Source organism: Crinia signifera, chromosome 5, assembly GCF_055691185.1.
Source record: "Crinia signifera chromosome 5, ASM5569118v1, whole genome shotgun sequence".
NCBI lineage: Eukaryota > Metazoa > Chordata > Amphibia > Anura > Myobatrachidae > Crinia > Crinia signifera.
In genome coordinates, this window is record NC_139221.1 from 70,807,941 (window position 1) to 70,828,914 (window position 20,974).

A 20,974-nucleotide genomic window follows, 5' to 3' on the forward strand; every position below is an offset into this window, starting at 1 on the left:
GAGTGTTAGATAGTGAGAGATAGAGAGATAGAGAGAGATAGTGACAGAGAGTGATAGAGAGTGCTAAATTTTGTGTCTGCTGCCCCCGCCTTTTGTGCTGATCACTATATCTGAGGTGATCAGCAACTTTTTGGGGGTGCAGAGGTTTTTTTTTTTTTTTTATATATACCTGCCAGTTGCACTGTCAGTTGCACCAAAGGTTGTGCACCTGCTGCCCCTCACTGGTAATCAGTGTCGCATCACTGATCACCTTTTTTTTTTTTTGTGTGTGCTGTGGGGTCTTTTTTTTTATTTTATTTTTACACACACTGTGATTTTGTGGGTGTCCTGTGGCCGCTGTGCGTTGATCAGTGACGTACATCACTGATCATCTTTCTTTTTCGGCACAGGGTTGATCTATTTTTTTTTTGATCAAATTCCTGTTGCCTTTGAGCGCTGTTCAGTGACGGACGTTACTGACCAACATCTGTGCTCAATTTTTGGCGCAGGACCTTTTTTTTTTTTTTTTTTAACCCCTTCAATTTTTTTTTTAACCCCTTCAATTTTTTTTTTTAACCCCTTCAATTTTTTTTTTTTGTATAAAGTATTTTTTTTTTCTGCACTACATACACACTACACACTACATACCCCCCGGGTTGAAATAAAGTTTGTACCCCCCCCCTACACTATACACGTGTTGAAACATTTCACTACCAGTAACACAAAAATAAAAATGGCATCCCAAATGTCATCCCAAATGTCATCCCAGTCATCCAGAAGAATGTATTCAGCGGAGGAGGCATATGCCATGATTGCTTCTGACTCTGACACAGCCAGTGATGCAAGCGGGGAATTTGAAGGATTCGCCTTAAGCTCTTCTTCCTCCTCTGGTGATGAGGGACCCCCTCAAAGACGCCCCCGTAGAGCAGCTGAGACCCCCCCCCCCAATAATTGATCTCGTATGGACCCCACCACCAGACAATTTTGAGCCCCAGGTTCCTGAGTTTTTGGCCATGCCAGGAATCCAATTTGATTCCACAGGTCTCAGAGAAATTTACTTTTTCAAATTATTTTTCTCTGATGATTTTATAAATTTAATGGTGGACCAAACTAATTTATATGCCCAGCAGTTTATTGCTCAAAACCCCACGTCATCATTTGCTAGGTGGACCCCTGTAGATGCAGTAGAGATGATGACGTTTTGGGGTCTGGTGTTTCATATGGGCATAGTAAAAAAGCCAGAAATTAGGCAATATTGGAGTACAGATGTTCTGTACAGCACCCCATTTTACCGTATGGCCATGCCCCGGGCTCGATTTGAGACGATCCTTAAATTTTTGCATTACAACGATAATGCACAGTGCCCACCCAGAGATGATCCCACCTTTGACCGGCTATTCAAAGTCAGGCCGGTCATTGATCATTTCAGTGCCAAATTTGAAGACATGTACATCCCAGATAAATTCATTTGCATAGACGAGTCCCTTATACATTTTAAAGGAAGGGTTAAATTCTGCCAGTACCTTCCCAGTAAGAGGGCAAGGTATGGCATAAAAATGTATAAGCTGTGTGAAAGCACCTCAGGGTACACTCACAGGTTTAGGGTATATGAAGGGAAGGATTCAAGAATTGAACCGCCAGAATGCCCCCCCTCCCTCGTAGGTGTTAGTGGAAAAATTGTCTGGGATTTAGTGCACCCCTTCCTGGATAAAGGTTATCACCTCTATGTGGATAACTTTTACACCAGCATCCCCCTGTTTAAGGCCCTTGGTTCAAGAGGTACAGCAGCTTGCGGTACTGTGCGCAAGAACCAAAGAGGCCTCCCAAAAACGCACATTGCCCAAGTAATGAGAAGGGGTGAAAGCAGGGGAATATGCACCGAAAATATGTTGTTGGTCAAATATAAGGACAAGAGGGATGTCCTTATACTGACAACAATTCACGGAGACAGTACCACCTCCGTCCCTGTACGAGGTACCAGTACCCACACCTCAAAACCTAATTGTATCCTGGATTACAATAGGTACATGGGCGGAGTGGATCTTTCAGATCAGGTACTGAAGTCGTACAGTGCCCTGCGGAAAACAAAAATCTGGTACAAGAAGCTGGCCGTGTATATCATCCAGATGGCACTGTATAACGCTTACGTGCTATTCCGTTCTACTGGCCAGAGGGGGACATTTATGCACTTTCAAGAGGAAGTCATAAAGGGCCTAATATTTGGGAACCAGCAGGCAGAGGGCCCCAGTACTTCTAGTACTGGCCCCCGTATTGTACCAGGGCAGCATTTTCCTGATGAAATCCCCTCCACTGGAAAAAAGGGCAGGACACAAAAAAGGTGCAAAGTTTGCTATAAAAAGGGAATAAGAAAGCAAACTATTTTCCAGTGTGACACTTGCCCCGACAAACCCGGCCTATGTATAAAGGAGTGTTTTAAAATATACCACACATCTATGGATTATTAGGTTCATAATTTCACCGTGCTTCGGGGGTCTTGCTAATGCCACATAGCACCCACCATTCATTCCACCAGAATCTGAGCCGCAAAATCCAAAAATCACTCCTTCCCTTCTGAGTCCTGCCATGCACCCAACTGGTATTTTTTGGTCACATGTGAGGCATTGCCGTACTAGGGAGAAATTGGGGCACAGATTTTGGGGTGCTTTTTCTCCTTCATACCTTCTGAAAATGAAAAATTTTGAGCCAGAACTGCATTTTTTGTGTAAAAAAAAATGTAATTTTTCATTTTCACTGCCCACTTGTATCAAAATTGGTGAAACCCCTGGGGGTTTGAAATGTACACTATACCCCTAGATGAATTCCCTGAGGGGTGTACTTTGCAAAATGGGGTCACTTGTGGGGGGGTTCCACTGTATTGGTGCTTTGGGGGTCTTGCTAATGCGACATAGCACCCACCATCATTCCACCAGAATTTGTGCTGCAAAATCCAAATATCACTCCTTCCCTTCTGAGTCCTGCCACTTTTTGGTCACACATGAGGCATTGCCGTACTCGGGAGAAATTGGGGCACAGATTTTGGGGTGCTTTTTCTCCTTCATACCTTCTGAAAATGAAAAATTTTGAGCCAGAACTGCATTTTTTGTGTAAAAAAAATGTAATTTTTCATTTTCACTGCCCACTTGTATCAAAATTGGTGAAACCCCTGGGGGTTTGAAATGTACACTATACCCCTAGATGAATTCCCTGAGGGGTGTACTTTGCAAAATGGGGTCACTTGTGGGGGGGTTCCACTGTATTGGTGCTTTGGGGGTCTTGCTAATGCGACATAGCACCCACCATCATTCCACCAGAATTTGTGCTGCAAAATCCAAATATCACTCCTTCCCTTCTGAGTCCTGCCACTTTTTGGTCACACATGAGGCATTGCCGTACTCGGGAGAAATTGGGGCACAGATTTTGGGGTGCTTTTTCTCCTTCATACCTTCTGAAAATGAAAAATTTTGAGCCAGAACTGCATTTTTGTGTAAAAAATGTAATTTTTCATTTTCACTGCCCACTTGTATCAAAATTGGTGAAACCCCTGGGGGTTTGAAATGTACACTATACCCCTAGATGAATTCCCAGAGGGGTGTAGTTTGCAAAATGGGGTCACTTGTGGGGGGGTTCCAATGTATTGGTGCTTGGGGGGTCTTGCTAATGCGACATAGCACCCACCAAAATTCCACCAGAATCTGAGCTGCAAAATCCAAAAATCACTCCTTCCCTTCTGAGTCCTGCCATGCACCCAACTGGTATTTTTTGGTCACATGTGAGGCATTGCCGTACTCGGGAGAAATTGGGGCACATATTTTGGGGTGCTTTTTCTCCTTCATACCTTCTGAAAATGAAAAATTTTGAGCCAGAACTGCATTTTTGTGTAAAAAAAAATGTAATTTTTCATTTTCACTGCCCACTTGTATCAAAATTGGTGAAACCCCTGGGGGTTTGAAATGTACACTATACCCCTAGATGAATTCCCTGAGGGGTGTACTTTGCAAAATGGGGTCACTTGTGGGGGGGTTCCACTGTATTGGTGCTTTGGGGGTCTTGCTAATGCGACATAGCACCCACCATCATTCCACCAGAATTTGTGCTGCAAAATCCAAATATCACTCCTTCCCTTCTGAGTCCTGCCACTTTTTGGTCACACATGAGGCATTGCCGTACTCGGGAGAAATTGGGGCACAGATTTTGGGGTGCTTTTTCTCCTTCATACCTTCTGAAAATGAAAAATTTTGAGCCAGAACTGCATTTTTTGTGTAAAAAAAATGTAATTTTTCATTTTCACTGCCCACTTGTATCAAAATTGGTGAAACCCCTGGGGGTTTAAAATGTACACTATACCCCTAGATGAATTCCCTGAGGGGTGTACTTTGCAAAATGGGGTCACTTGTGGGGGGTTCCACTGTATTGGTGCTTTGGGGGTCTTGCTAATGCGACATAGCACCCACCATCATTCCACCAGAATTTGTGCTGCAAAATCCAAATATCACTCCTTCCCTTCTGAGTCCTGCCACTTTTTGGTCACACATGAGGCATTGCCGTACTCGGGAGAAATTGGGGCACAGATTTTGGGGTGCTTTTTCTCCTTCATACCTTCTGAAAATGAAAAATTTTGAGCCAGAACTGCATTTTTGTGTAAAAAAAAATGTAATTTTTCATTTTCACTGCCCAGTTGTATCAAAATTGGTGAAACCCCTGGGGGTTTGAAATGTACACTATACCCCTAGATGAATTCCCTGAGGGGTGTAGTTTGCAAAATGGGGTCACTTGTGGGGGGGTTCCACTGTATTGGTGCAACATAGCACCCACCATTCATTCCACCAGAATCTGAGCCGCAAAATCCAAAAATCACTCCTTCCCTTTTGAGTCCTGCCATGCACCCAACTGGTATTTTTTGGTCACATGTGAGGCATTGCCGTACTCGGGAGAAATTGGGGCACAGATTTTGGGGTGCTTTTTCTCCTTCATACCTTCTGAAAATGAAAAATTTTGAGCCAGAACTGCATTTTTGTGTAAAAAAAATGTAATTTTTCATTTTCACTGCCCACTTGTATCAAAATTGGTGAAACCCCTGGGGGTTTGAAATGTACACTATACCCCTAGATGAATTCCCTGAGGGGTGTACTTTGCAAAATGGGGTCACTTGTGGGGGGGTTCCACTGTATTGGTGCTTTGGGGGTCTTGCTAATGCGACATAGCACCCACCATCATTCCACCAGAATTTGTGCTGCAAAATCCAAATATCACTCCTTCCCTTCTGAGTCCTGCCACTTTTTGGTCACACATGAGGCATTGCCGTACTCGGGAGAAATTGGGGCACAGATTTTGGGGTGCTTTTTCTCCTTCATACCTTCTGAAAATGAAAAATTTTGAGCCAGAACTGCATTTTTTGTGTAAAAAAAAATGTAATTTTTCATTTTCACTGCCCACTTGTATCAAAATTGGTGAAACCCCTGGGGGTTTGAAATGTACACTATACCCCTAGATGAATTCCCTGAGGGGTGTAGTTTGCAAAATGGGGTCACTTGTGGGGGGGTTCCACTGTATTGGTGCTTGGGGGGTCTTGCTAATGCGACATAGCACCCACCAAAATTCCACCAGAATCTGAGCTGCAAAATCCAAAAATCACTCCTTCCCTTCTGAGTCCTGCCATGCACCCAACTGGTATTTTTTGGTCACATGTGAGGCATTGCCGTACTCGGGAGAAATTGGGGCACATATTTTGGGGTGCTTTTTCTCCTTCATACCTTCTGAAAATGAAAAATTTTGAGCCAGAACTGCATTTTTGTGTAAAAAAAATGTAATTTTTCATTTTCACTGCCCACTTGTATCAAAATTGGTGAAACCCCTGGGGGTTTGAAATGTACACTATACCCCTAGATGAATTCCCTGAGGGGTGTACTTTGCAAAATGGGGTCACTTGTGGGGGGGTTCCACTGTATTGGTGCTTTGGGGGTCTTGCTAATGCGACATAGCACCCACCATCATTCCACCAGAATTTGTGCTGCAAAATCCAAATATCACTCCTTCCCTTCTGAGTCCTGCCACTTTTTGGTCACACATGAGGCATTGCCGTACTCGGGAGAAATTGGGGCACAGATTTTGGGGTGCTTTTTCTCCTTCATACCTTCTGAAAATGAAAAATTTTGAGCCAGAACTGCATTTTTTGTGTAAAAAAAATGTAATTTTTCATTTTCACTGCCCACTTGTATCAAAATTGGTGAAACCCCTGGGGGTTTGAAATGTACACTATACCCCTAGATGAATTCCCTGAGGGGTGTACTTTGCAAAATGGGGTCACTTGTGGGGGGGTTCCACTGTATTGGTGCTTTGGGGGTCTTGCTAATGCGACATAGCACCCACCATCATTCCACCAGAATTTGTGCTGCAAAATCCAAATATCACTCCTTCCCTTCTGAGTCCTGCCACTTTTTGGTCACACATGAGGCATTGCCGTACTCGGGAGAAATTGGGGCACAGATTTTGGGGTGCTTTTTCTCCTTCATACCTTCTGAAAATGAAAAATTTTGAGCCAGAACTGCATTTTTGTGTAAAAAATGTAATTTTTCATTTTCACTGCCCACTTGTATCAAAATTGGTGAAACCCCTGGGGGTTTGAAATGTACACTATACCCCTAGATGAATTCCCTGAGGGGTGTAGTTTGCAAAATGGGGTCACTTGTGGGGGGGTTCCACTGTATTGGTGCAACATAGCACCCACCATTCATTCCACCAAAATCTGTGCTGCAAAATCCAAAAATCACTCCTTCCCTTTTGAGTCCTGCCATGCACCCAACTGGTATTTTTTGGTCACATGTGAGGCATTGCCGTACTCGGGAGAAATTGGGGCACAGATTTTGGGGTGCTTTTTCTCCTTCATACCTTCTGAAAATGAAAAATTTTGAGCCAGAACTGCATTTTTGTGTAAAAAAAAATGTAATTTTTCATTTTCACTGCCCACTTGTATCAAAATTGGTGAAACCCCTGGGGGTTTGAAATGTACACTATACCCCTAGATGAATTCCCTGAGGGGTGTAGTTTGCAAAATGGGGTCACTTGTGGGGGGGTTCCTAACTTTTAGCATCTTATGGTGCCTAGAAACCTACATGGTGCCTAAAAAATAATCTCATAAAAAGGAGGCTCCAAAATCAAGTAGGTGCTCCTTCTATTATGAAGCCTGTGGTTTGGTCAACGTGCACACTAGGGCCACATATAGGATATTTATGAAAACAAAAGAATTGGGGGAATCAATTTTTAGTCACATTTCTCTAGTAAAATGTACTGTGTTCCTTAGAAAAATGTATTAAAATTGCAAATCTGCAAAAAAAATGAAATTTTGAAATTTCACCTACACTTTGTTTTAATTCCTGTGAAACACCTAAAGGGTTAACAAACTTCCAAAATGCTGTTTTGAATACTGTGAGGGGTGCAGTTTTTGAAATGGTATCATTTATGGGGGTGTCTCACATACAAGTCCCTCAAAGTCACATCAGAACTGAACTGGTCCCTAAAAAAAAATCAGTGTTTGAAATTTTCTTGAAAATTTGAGAATTTGCTATTCATATTGTAAGCCTCCTAGTGTCCAAAAAAATTAAAAGGAAGTTGAAATAATGATGGAAACAAAGTAGACATATGGTCTATGTTAGTTATTAACTATTTTGAGTGGTATGATTATTTGTCTCACAAGCAGAAAATTTAACATTTTGCAAATTGCTAAATTTTCCATTTTTTTACGACATTTTGGTATTTTTCACAAAAAAACACAGACTGTATCGACCCAAATTTACCACTAATTTGAAGTACAATGTGTCACGAAAAAACAATCTCAAAATCACTGGGATAAGTAAAAGCAAAAAAAAGTTATCCCCACTTAAGTGAGACATGTCAGATTTGAAAAAAAGGGCTCTGTCAGGAACGCAAAAACTGGCTCTGTCAGGAAGGGGTTAACAACTAGGGAAATTTTAAGCAAAAGAAAATAGCAAAATTAAGTAGAGCCAAATAAGCACTAGTGAATAAAACTGTAAAAGTAATTATTGTACCATCATTTAAAGATCAAAACTCATTTAGTGCTCAGAAAATGTAAATGTTTATTTAGGTGGGGTATTCAATCTCCCACAGCCATCTCCCGACGGGGGAGATGGCTGTGGGGCTCTATTCAATGCGGTCTTCCTCGACAGCATTGAACAGGGGGACCTCAGCAGATTGAGCCCAACTTCCCAAGCAGTCCGGCTCATTCGGTCGAGAACGGCCGGGAAGTGACAAGCTCCCGGCCACAGCTCACCTCTTCCCAGCTGCAGCTTGTGGCCACACCCCCTTATGTCCCGCTGAAGGCAGCATATTGAATCCCGCCTGCAAATTCTCGGTCGAGTAGACCGAGAACGGGACAGGGTCACGGCTGTCGGGCCAGCTCGACAGCTGTGACCCAAAACTGAATACCCCCCCTTATAGTACATAAGAAACCTACATGTTGAATAACTTAATTAGCTTACAGGGTGATATAAGTGCACAAATAGTGCAGAGTTTGTATATTCTCCCTGCGTTTGCGTGGGTTTACTCCGGTTTCCTCCAAATATCCAAAAATAACCCTAGAATGTCTGTGTGTGTGTGTGTACATGTGGTAGGGAATATAAATTGTAAGCTCCACTGGGGCAGGGACTGATGTGAGTGTTCAAATATTCTCTGTAAAGCGCTGCGGAATATGTGTGCGCTATATAAGAAACTGGTAATAAATAGTGCTGCTAGTTCTTACTAGAAACCATGTCAAATTATACTCACACATCCACAATACATTATTATGAACTGTGTGTTAAAGTAAATAATGATACACAGATCAATAATATATTTTAAATGGTTCTCCTGTAATTGTTTGGGTATTACAATGGGACAGACTGTCTTTGAGTCAATAGAACCGAGACTATTGACCAGGGGGATTTGGAAATCAGAAACTTTGAGTAATGCCAGTTGTGATAGCAGCGCCTGTAATGGTAATGTTCACAGTAACCATACATCTCATTAATAAGTAGAGTTAATGAAGACATGTACTATGCTTAGCAGCATTGTGCCAGCCATAGCAGTATTACAAATTAATATGTTACAGGTAAAAGTAAATACTAAGATACAGAGCTGTGGAGTCGGAGTCGAGGAGTCGGAGGAAATTTCGAGTACCTGGAGTCGGAGTCGGCAAACAAGGCACCGACTCCGAAAATTATAATTAATGACTTCTCTACTGTAAAAATAAAGACCAATGCATGCAGTGCCTCACGTAACCGCAAAACAAACACGTTAAGTGACCGTGAAAAAGCATTCTTTTCATGTGCTTCACTATATGGCACGCAACGCACAATTCGGAGCACCAATACTTATAAATGTATTCTCCCTTGTAGTTTACAACTTATTTCCAACGTTCAATAAGGTTTTCAATACCTCGTTGGTAGAAATCACCTCGTGTAGACTCGAAATTCATTCAACCAAGCTCTCCCACCATACGTACAACAACTTTTTACGTGGATGAAGATCTTATTTCATGCGCGGGGTCGTTTGTTTACCTTGGCTAAGCCATTCCTTACGCTGGTTCATATTGATGTACAGGCACCATTTTTCTTCGCCAGTAACGATTCGGTAAAGAAATCGTTCCTCGTTTCCATGAATTGAACAGTGACGAGCAAGCAAACCAGCGGAGATTGTGGCTCGTTGATTTTTGTTGTCGTCACAAAGCATGCGGAACTCATGCTCCACACTTCTGAACCTTTCCTATTGAGTGAAGATTCTTCTCTATAGCTAGAAGAGCTTAGAAGGACTTGATGGAACAGCTTCTTGGATTCAACTGTTAGTGTTTATATTTATTTTAAAACCTGCATGCCTGCTTGTCTGTATGAGGGTAGACATGTGTACATGTTTCTGGAAGAAACTGTCTATCTATACATTTGCTAAGCCTAGAACTACATTTCAAGATTAATATAAACCATTTCTAGGTTTTACAGAGTTTGATTTTGGTTCATATAGATAAGCTTTGTTTTTGTTCACAAAACAACCAAATAATGTGGTTTTTATCTTTGAACTGGTAAAGTTCCTGTTCCTGATGTTTATGCCTACTGCTACTATCCAGCCATTTAATTAATTAATAAAAAAATTAGTAAAACTTTGTTTTCATTGTGTTTGTCCTTTGCTTAAACTGTTCAATACTGTTGGCTTCCCAGCCTCTAGTTTCTGTAGTAATAATATGTATGTTGCCTTGCTTTCCTTCAAGGAATGTATCAAATACATTTGCATATTAATACAGAGAAGTCGGAGTCAGAAGTACGAGGAGTCGAAGTCGGAACATTTATCTACCGACTCCACAGCCCTGCTAAAATATCATCCTCAACAATGATGCCTATCAACAAGATGAAAGCAATAACAACACCCAATATATCGTAAAGCAGCACCAAGAAAACAGCTACTGTATTATTAATGCCTAGAAATAGAAGAGCAAAAATCAGCTACTTTTCAACAGTAGTATTAGTGCCCAGAAACAGGATAGAAATATAATGCCTTGTTATGTGTGAAATAAGTAGTGGTCAGTACTTACCTCTGTGTCAGCCACCTTCTGCATTTCATGCCTTAAAGCAGTGGTTCTCAACTTCGGTCCTCAGGGACCCCCAACACTGCACGTTTTCCAGGTCACCTCACAGATACACAGGTGCACTTATTAATCACTGACCAATTTTAAAAGATCACAGGTGGAGCTAATTATGTCACCTGTGATTCTGTGTGGGGACCTGGAAAACGTGCACTGTTGGGGGTCCCTGAGGACAGAGGTTGAGAACCACTGCCCTAAAGCCCCCATACACTATGTGACTTCTCCAAGGGGAAAGGTCACATCTAAATTCCCAGTAAGCACGCATGCGATTTGGCACATGTAAAGGAGCTGCAGCAGCGGCAGGGGCCAAGAGAATAAAAAAAAAAAAAACCCTTAACAAATGAATGGGCAGCCATTTATTATTGTGTATTTTTATATATTTTTTTTGGTACTTATGTAATATCTGGGCTCCCGTTTTTCTTATGAGACCGCGTGCGCTCGCCGCGCTTCGGGCACGGTGGCTCGCTGCGCTCGCCACACTATATAAAATCAACTCCATGCGTAGTTGGATAGTAGGGGTATGAAAAAATAGGGGGGCATTTAACATGGGAGCCCAGATAATACATAAGTACCTTTTTTTTTTAATCTCTTGCCTCTTGGTCGGACCTGCAGAATGGCGTGTGCCAGTGGTGCGGCACCGCTGGCACACCCCTGAGGACGGAATTGGCCGCGATGCATCGCATGTGCTAAAAAGCAGCCACGATGTGATGATGAGGAGTCCAATACATCTTATGCTCTGCAGGTCCAACCTCCAAATCTAACCGGACGCACACAGGACCGGATGTCATGCACATGCGATTGTGCCCAATTTACATAGTGTATGGGGGCCTTTAGGAACTTGCCTTACCAGGCCTAAGGACTACCCTAACGAGGATCCTGGTCTCTGACTAGCTTTAAGCCAGTGGAGCAAGCAGTGACTGCATGCGGTCAAAATTCTGGCAGTAGGGATAGACAGTCCGGAGACTGTCAGATTCCGGAGAGAATGATGGTGGGTTAGGGTTATGCCAAGGGAAGGGGAAGTTAAGGTTTGACTGCAGAAGGGGTGTCTTAGGGATTCCGGCCATAAGGATTCAAATATCGGTCTTTTGACTTTCAGGATCCAGAAAGCCAGACGCATCACATCCAACCGCCAAGTGACTAGCAAGAACATTCTTAAATGATTTCCAATGGATGCGATACTAGTGCCAACAGGCCAGCATTCCTACCTATATGCTGGAAAAACAGGGTGTCTGTTCGAACACCGGGAGCACCTCTATAAAGCAGGTACAGGGAAACTATTTATTAAAAAAAAACACAGGTACTTGTGTATTATCTGGGCGCCCGATTTTTTGATTGTATGCCTTAACTTAAGGCATACAATCAGATGCGATGGACCCGATTTTTACGTAAAAACAGGGTCGATTGAATGCAACCAAATTGCATGCGATGGACCCGATTTTTACATTGGATCCAATGTTAAATGGTCTCCGAGACCCGATTTTACATTGGGTCCAATGTTAAATGCCCCCCAGACCCCATTTTCTATTGTACACCCACCCTGTTCATACCCCCACTATCCAAGTGGGCATGGAGATGATTTTATATAGTGTGGCGAGCGCAGCAAGCCACCGAGCCCGAAGAGTGGCGAACCCCTCGAGGGGACGCGGATTACTTAACAGGTATTCCGCGTCCGCTCGACACGCTTCGGGCTCGGTGGCTCGCTGCACTCGCCACACTATATAAAATCAACTCCATGCCCACTTGGATAGTGGGGGTATGAACAGGGTGGGTATACAATAAAAAAAATGGGGTCTGGGGGGCATTTAACATTGGACCCAATGTAAAATCGGGTCTCAGGCACCATTTACCATTGGATCCAATGTAAAAATTGGGTCGATCGCATTGCATGCGATTTGGTTGCATGCGATGCACCCGATTTTTCTGACCCGATAAAAAAAAAACGGGCGCCCAGATATTACACAAGTACTTAATAAAAACAAAGTTTATTGCTGTCATAAAACACAAAATAAATAATTCATGAAACATATAATGCAAATCAACAAAAATATAAGTAATATAAAACTTAATTCGGGACAAACACAGAACTTTACACTGGTTTATACCCTGTCTGTGGGTGCAACGTCAGCAATATGTATGTGCGCCCAAGCAATAGAACTGGGACAAATGTTTGGGTGCCTAAACAGCTCTGTTTAGAGGAAAAATTAGCAGCCCAAAAAAAAAGCGAAAAATTTGCAGACGATTCTCCCCAAGACACCTAAATTTACTAATGCAACGTATTTCTTACGTAGTCCGCATGCATTTATTACACATTTTACTTAGAAAAACAAGCTAAAAATTATTTGAAACTTGGTTACCATATGTATGTACTTTACCCTGTTCTGTGAAAGATATACTTCAAGAGAATGGTGATAACCTCTTGGCACAACTTAGAGGAAATCTCACTGGGATATCCTCTGTTTTAGGTTAATGGCATAATATAGAAATTTGTCGGTTAACACATGAATCTCACCAGTGGTGTGTAGCCCAGGTCTGATGGAGGGGCCAATGCCTCGCTCTCCTCTCCCCTGCTGCAGAGATCAGGCAGTGTGAGGAGAGTGGACAGGCTTCCACTGCAGCACAGCCTCTCTCCCCAGCCCAGCACGAGTCTGCTCTCTCGCTGTTGGTAGCTCTGGTTCTCACTAATTATATATTTCCAAACATTATGGAGGTCATTCTGGTTGAAACTCACTGTAGTGAATTTGCAACGGTGATCAATGGTGATGGTTTGCGCATATTCGCTTATGCAGGCCATCTGTGTGAACGGATGCGGCGACTATACCCTTCGCATTGGGGCAGTGCTGGTGGGGGGCGTGGGTTGGCGGACATGGGTCGCGCCCATAGGAATGCCAAGCATATCACGGGCATCCCCAGAAAAATGCTGGACGTTCCCATGGTAATTCGCCCTTGAGGCGGGTGCCGGGCAGCTGATGTCACCAGATGTCAGCTGCCCGCCCTCTTCCCGTACAAGGGCGATGCAAATCTGAGTCACCAAAGACTTAGATTTGCGAGCTCTGTAGAAATCATTGGATGGTCGGCGACCATTAAATTATTCGTGCCCTGCACGCAAGCTGCGAATGGGTGTTTGTGCAAAACATCCATTCACATGCGTGCGTGGACGGACCTTCGTGCGGTTTGGTTGGCTGGTAAAGCTGCAAAATTTGCAGCTTTGCGAGGCAACCAGAATGGCCTCCTATGTGTAAATTGTATATTTCCATCGATTATACTGTAGCATTATTTTCAATGCAAAGTTTTGTATTGTATTCTATACTTCTGTATTGTTATGTGCAGTTTTACAAATAAAATGCTTTGAAAAAAAAAACAGTGGTGTCAAAAAAAACTTTCAGTAACAATATGGATATTGAAAATGATGCTGAAGAAGTAGAAGTAGTTTTCGCAACCTTTCCTACAGCAGAAGTGAGAGAACCAGATTCATAAATAAAGGATTCTGGCACCCTCTGCAGTGTAACACAGATACAACCAGATTTCTCTGCATTCAACAGCTGCAATGAGAACCGGAAACTATGCAAATGATTAACAACTTTGCTTGAAGGAAAAAAGCATAAGCAGGTGAAAGGTGATGTACTGTACAAGTGACTGCAACACCTCTTAATATAAATGGCAAAGTCCATCCAGGTCATCCATATGCTGACACTTTGGTCTCTTACGCACATTCTGACAATACAAACTCATGCAGTGGCCAACATCAGTACATAGAAGTAGGTCTGTATCCAGGGATGGACTGGGACCAGAAATCGGCCCTGCTATTTTGAGCACACAGTCCCACCTGCAGCAGACGGGACCCTTGCGCGGCAAAGCCGTGGCCTCATGGAAAGGGGTGTGGCATCACAAAAAGGAGGCATTACACCACCCCGGCCTTCTGGCTAGGGCCTCTTTTATTTATTTCTTTGATTTGCACTTTTGAGCACTTCACGTTTTTCGTTAGTTTGTCACGTTTTTTTGATTTGGGTAGTGCGGCTGTCCCTAACGGGCCTTCCGTTCCCCAAACGTGGCTGGGACTCTTCACCTTTTGGGGAGAGTCCCGGTCCCCTCGAGGGCAACCCCGAGCCGCAAGGCGGAGGGAAGCCTAAGTAGGGTTTCTCCAAACCTTCGGGTGCGGAGGACCCACCGTCCAAAACCCTTCCGGGGGTGGAGGAATAGCGGGTCTCTCTGAGCTTCGGCAAAGAGGACCCACCGATCCCTTTTTTCCCTTCCTCGGCCTTATGGTTGAGGGGGGTTAGGGGAACCATGGGGCCTTTCTTTTTTGGGAGAGGGTCCAAACGTTCGTACGGCTGCCCCCTTTGCACGTGTTTAGGCACAGCACTGGTGGTGGTGGTGGGAGCACACCTCGGGCTCCCTGAGTTTCTTCAAACTCAAAAAGGAGGCATTACACATTATGGAACACACCGTTATGCCCATTACACATTGCCAAACACTGTTTTGCCCATTACATATTATGCCAGGGCTTGAAGGTGCTTGTCGTAATGCCTAGTACACGTCATAATGCTCATTACATGTTATGCCATACACTGTAATCCCCATAACACGTTATACCAAACACCGTAATGCCCATTACACATTGCGCCTTGCAACAGGATGCCCCTTACATGCCAATCATAATGACTATTACATATTATGCCATTTCTTCCCCCCCTCCCCCATGCGTCAGCCCTGTCCCCCCCTCCCCATGCGTCAGCCATGATCGCCTACCCCCCCCCCCATGCGTCAGCCATGATCGCCTACCCCCCCCCATGCGTCAGCCATGATCGCCTACCCCCACCCCATGCGTCAGCCATGATCGCCTAACCCCCCCCCCCCCATGCGTCAGCCATGATCGCCTAACCCCCCCCCCCCATGCGTCAGCCATGATCGCCTACTACCCCCCCCCCATGCGTCAGCCATGATCGCCTACTACCCCCCCCCATGCGTCAGCCATGATCGCCTACTACCCCCCCCCCATGCGTCAGCCATGATCGCCTACCCCCCCCCCATGCGTCAGCCATGATCGCCTACCCCCCCATGCGTCAGCCATGATCGCCTACCCCCCCATGCGTCAGCCATGATCGCCTACCCCCCCCATGCGTCAGCCATGATCGCCTACCCCCCCCCCCCCATGCGTCAGCCATGATCGCCTACCCCCCCCCCATGCGTCAGCCATGATCGCCTACCCCCCCCCCATGCGTCAGCCATGATCGCCTACCCCTCCATGCGTCAGCCATGATCGCCTACCCCTCCATGCGTCAGCCATGATCGCCTACCCCCCCCATGCGTCAGCCATGATCACCTACCCCCCCCCATGCGTCAGCCATGATCACCTACCCCCCCCCCATGCGTCAGCCATGATCGCCTACCCCCCCCCATGCGTCAGCCATGATCGCCTACCCCCCCATGCGTCAGCCATGATCGCCTACCCCCCCTGCTGTGTGAATGATGACTTTGTTGGGTCACATACCGGTTAAGTCAGGACTGCCAATGCACACTGCTGTGCTGGCTGCTCTCCAGACTCTCTCCTCTGTGTGCGGTGACAGCCATAAACCGCCTTGCATTTCCCGGCCAACCAAGCACAGTCAGCAGGTAGACCACAGCCTGCTAAGAAGAGCGCAGAGCTGATCTATTCTAAGTCACAGAGGGGAGAGACAAGCTGATCGCTCCGCCTATGCTTGGGGGCACAGCCGGGTACAGACAGCGGCACTGGGGGCAGTGGAGGGAGAAGAGGGGGCTGGTGGTGTGCCCGCTCTCCTCCTTGGCAACTGGAGGAGGGAGGGGGAAGGCCCTATAGCCGTGACACTACGTCAGCGTGAGGTCGTCCGTCCCCCTTCCCCCCCCCAAATGTAACTCTCTGCACGTGTTAGATCTGCCCCACCTGCAGTGCACATGGTTTTGTTCATTAAAGAAGCAGTTGATTTTGCATGCCAACCAGAATAATCCCCAATGTCCTTTCTTAAGGTCAATAAGGTGGTCTGATAAGATGGTACCAGTACTTCTTATCCTACTAAATAAAATGGTTCTTTCGATTCTATATAGGGAACTCTTGTTCAATTTGTTAATTGCCATTACAACAATTACATATCTTTGAATGTTTATGTTAACTGATTTGACAAAATATTTAAGCTTGCTGTAAATGTTACTGTATCTTATAGTGGACTGTTCTAAAGTGATAATACTCATTTAATGATGCACATAAATGTCCTGGATACATATCTACCCATAGCAGGAACGGTCATCTGAATCATACTGTATTTTTACAGTAAATGCTTTGTTTTGAGACCTCTGGAATGTGTGAATAGATCACTAGATCAGTAACGTGCTCCCTTCTGGATATTGCGTTTCATCTATCTTTTGCTTTCAGTTATGTTTTAGACAAGCAGTGATATGCCTTCTCTCATGTTGTTAACTTTCAGTCAAGTCACTCTAGTGTACGTTCCTACGTCATCCATTCCCCAACCAATGATCTGGCTGGTATGTGATACACAATGTGCAATATGTGCAACAGCTGTCAAAACCAGGCTGCACGCTTAGTTTAGATACAAGTACAGAACTGTGGGACACTGCTGCCCTCTGCTGTTATTGTTCAGAAGATCAGCTTAACATTTACCAGCCTTACTTTTTAAATGTAAACATTAAATCAGTGCAAAAATACAGGCCCACAGTGTAGCAAGTAATGCCATTTAGGACAGGTCAAATTTCTCTGCCGGTTCTCTGGTTTTACAGGCGGATGTATGGCTTACATAGTGGACCTGTCTGTTGAGACCATTCCCTTCAAAACCAATGACCAGACTTATGTAGGCTACACACCAGAACGATTTGGCCTCAAAACACCCGATTTAGATACAATCTCGACCGATTGTATGGCAATTGGACATGTTCTGGCCCATTTTCGAGCCGATTCCGATCCAAGATATATTTTGACTAGACCGCTGGCTGTCTAGTCAAAATGGCTGCTATTCACTGCTGAGAGATTCACTAGGCGATCTGCAATGAATACCAACCAAATATGTTAATTCTAGTATAGTCAAAAATCGCCCATAGACAAAATCACTTTGTCAAAATCGCTGGTGCATTTAGTCAAAATCATTGTTGTATCTAATCAAATCACTTAGTCAAAATCACTTAGGTAAAGTCGCTCACTAGCAAAAATCGCTCGTGTGTACATCCCTTTAGCATCAAAAATAAATACAAAGACACCAAAGTCTTAAGACTTTGGTGTCTTTGTATTTATTTTTGATGCTAAGTCCGAGAAGTGCCTGTTCTATCTATCTATTTATTTTTATTTAATTTTTTCGCTGCTAAGTCCGACAAGTGACTGTTCCATATATATATTTATAATTTACACACACACCTAAACCTGTTGGCAGTGAGTGAAACTACATCTTTCTCTCTCACTCATGCACAAAACACAGAGGCACAAGGTAGCAGACTAGCTTTCGAAGCTTACTAACAAAACATAATTTTTATAGTTCTTTATTAAGAAACATTCTCCATGTTAAGAACATCCGTGAACTAGAACATGAATTACAGTAAAGTAATGTCCTGTACACACGGTTCGATTTGGTCTACAGTATATTTCTAATCGATTTTGCTTATATAAGCAAAATCGAATTGAAGGGACATCGAACGGTTTTCAGCTGCATTCGATGCGGATTTGATCCTGATGTGTGGCCCCGCGGTATCGAAATAGAATAAAAAAACAAGACTGCAGGCAAGACTATATAGTAGAGATCTGTACTATGTAGCCCAAAGCTAATAAGTTTTGTTTGCAGATCCATACTTCTCCAGTGCTTTTAACACCATCCAGCCCATGCTTCTGGGGGAAAAACTGGTCAACTCTGGGGTGGATCATCATCTAATCACCTGGATCACCTTACTAACCGCCCACAGTATGTGAGGACCAGTGAGTGCCATTCTGATACGATTATTTGTAGTACAGGGGCACCTCAGGGAACGGTTTTGGCACCATTTCTCTTTACCCTCTATACTGCAGATTTCACATATAATTCATCAACCTGTCATCTACAGAAGTTCTCTGATGACTCTGCTATTGTGGGCCTTATTGTAGATGACGAAGAAAGGGAGTACAGAGAACTTGTGCAGAACTTTGCTACTTGGTGTCAGGGGAACCATCTTCAACTCAATACGAGGAAGACTAGGGAGTTGGTAGTTGATTTCAGGAAACGTCAGCATACCCCCCCAACTCCTGTGAGTATTCAGGGAATGGATATTGAGATCGTAAGAACTTACAAGTATCTGGGTTTTCATCTGAACAATAAATTGGACTGGACTGATAATTCTGCTGCTTTGTATAGGTATGAGGAGACTGAGGTCCTTTGGAGTGCAGGTAGTGCTCCTGAAGACCTTCTTTGACTGTGTAGTGGCATCAGCCATATTCTACGGAGTGGTCTGCTGGGGCAGCAGTGTTTCAACAGCCGACAATAAGAGACTAAACAGACTGGTAAGGAAGGCCAGGTCTGTCCTAGGAATGCCTTTGGATTCTGTAGAGATTGTGGGTGATAGGAGAATGATCAGCAAGATAACATCATTATTGGATAATGCTTCACACCCTCTCAAAAATATTTTGATGGATCTGTGTAGCACTTTCAGTGATAGGTTGCTTCACCCTCGATGCTCAACGGAGAGGTACCGCAGGTCTTATCTACCTGCTGCAATCATAATGTACAACTGTCATGGTCTGTAGAGGCCTACATGTTCTTAGATTCTAGATTTATATTGTTTGGACTTCTTATCTTATTTGCTATTTTCACCCTTATCTGTACTTGAACCTTGCTGTAACAATTGTAAATTTCTCCATTTTGAGACGAATAAAGGAATTCTATCTATCTATCATTTGTTCCCGATTCGATTCCCAATCAAATTGCCAGCAAAAATGCATGTGGGCTTGTGTGCGAACTCCCTTAAGTGATAAAAAATGTATCAAGAACTAGAATTTCAGTTATTGCTACTCATTATACATTTGTACTAACTCCAAAAACGGTCCATGCGATGAAAAGTCATGAATCCAACAGTAAATGAGGACTTACTTTAGCAGGCTCAGTCTCATTCTGCTGCTGGGACACTACGGGGTCACTGGACAGGGACTCAGGGTCTGAGATCTCCACTGCACTCTCAGCTGCTTCAGTCCCACTGCATTTATCCCTATCACACTCAATATCACTGTCGTCTTGCCAGTCAGTAATGTGAGGGACATCACCTGTAAAAGCACAAAGACGCAAAGAAATAGAAAATCAATTAAAATTGCAACAACAAAAAACATGACATGATCGACAAACTAGAAGATGGCAATATAATATTTTTTTCTGCAAACTTACAATTAGGTTTTCACTTTGGAAAAAGTTAACTTGTGCAGATACGATGAAGGTTTTTTCCTGCACATAGTAAATACACAAATCTAAACTTAAGTTTCCATATTAAATCTAAACCTCTACATTGCTATTTAACCACCACAGCACATTGGGGAAAGATCGTAAAACTTCCACTGTCCTTTTCTAAAATGATTTTTTTTACTAGATCTTGCAACATCTCATCACAAAATATTTCTATTCATTTCCCTTTTCTCGTTTACAATTACAGGTTGAGTATTGCTGTGTACACACTTGTACAATATGCATGAGTGCCACACACCATAATGCCCATTACACAATGCCACTCACCATAATGCCCATCACACACAATGCCACACACAGTAATGCCCATTTCAAATAATGCCAAGCAGCATAATGCCCATTTCACATAATACCACACACACCATAATGCCCATCAAACATAATGCCACACACAGTAATGGAAACTCCACATTATGCCAGGGCTTGACAAATTTTTGTAAAATAGGGATAATAGGGATTATAGTATACCACATGCCATAATGCCCAACACACGTTATGCCACACACCATAATGCCCAATACACATTATACCAAACACTGTAATTCCCATTATACCACAAACTGTAAGGCCCATTACATATAACGCCACACACCGTAATGCTCATTACACGTTGTGACTCACACCGTGATGCCCGTTGCACCGCACACTGTGAAGCCCGCTACACATTGCGCCTCACACTGTGATGCCCATTACATGTTGCACCTCACACCATGATGCCCCTTACACATTGATTAAGACCATGATGCCCATTACACCTCACACCGTGATGCCCATTGCACATTATGCCCATTACATATACCACACATTGTAATGGCTATTACATATGATGCCACATAAGTGTCGCTGGGGGCCCCACATGCTGTACACCCTTCACCCATTTAATTCTACTCACCTCATCATCGGTCCGGCAGAGCAGCGCTAAAGACCACTGGGAAAATGG

At 43.8% G+C, this 20,974-nt stretch overlaps 1 protein-coding gene across 8 annotated transcripts in view; it reads right to left on the reverse strand.

Annotated features, from left to right (window-relative positions):
• The window catches only part of SPIDR (scaffold protein involved in DNA repair), a 419,457-nt gene that overhangs the window by 367,730 nt on the left and 30,753 nt on the right, over positions 1-20,974 (reverse strand). For 7 of the 8 annotated variants that reach the window (XM_083187433.1, XM_083187431.1, XM_083187430.1 and 4 more), the window contains exon 5: positions 19,672-19,841. In XM_083187433.1, the coding sequence (XP_083043559.1) occupies positions 19,672-19,841 (170 nt within the window). Of the gene's footprint in view, positions 1-18,874; positions 19,058-19,671; positions 19,842-20,974 lie in introns of those variants that run through there. The other variant, XM_083187435.1, reaches the window with a different exon arrangement.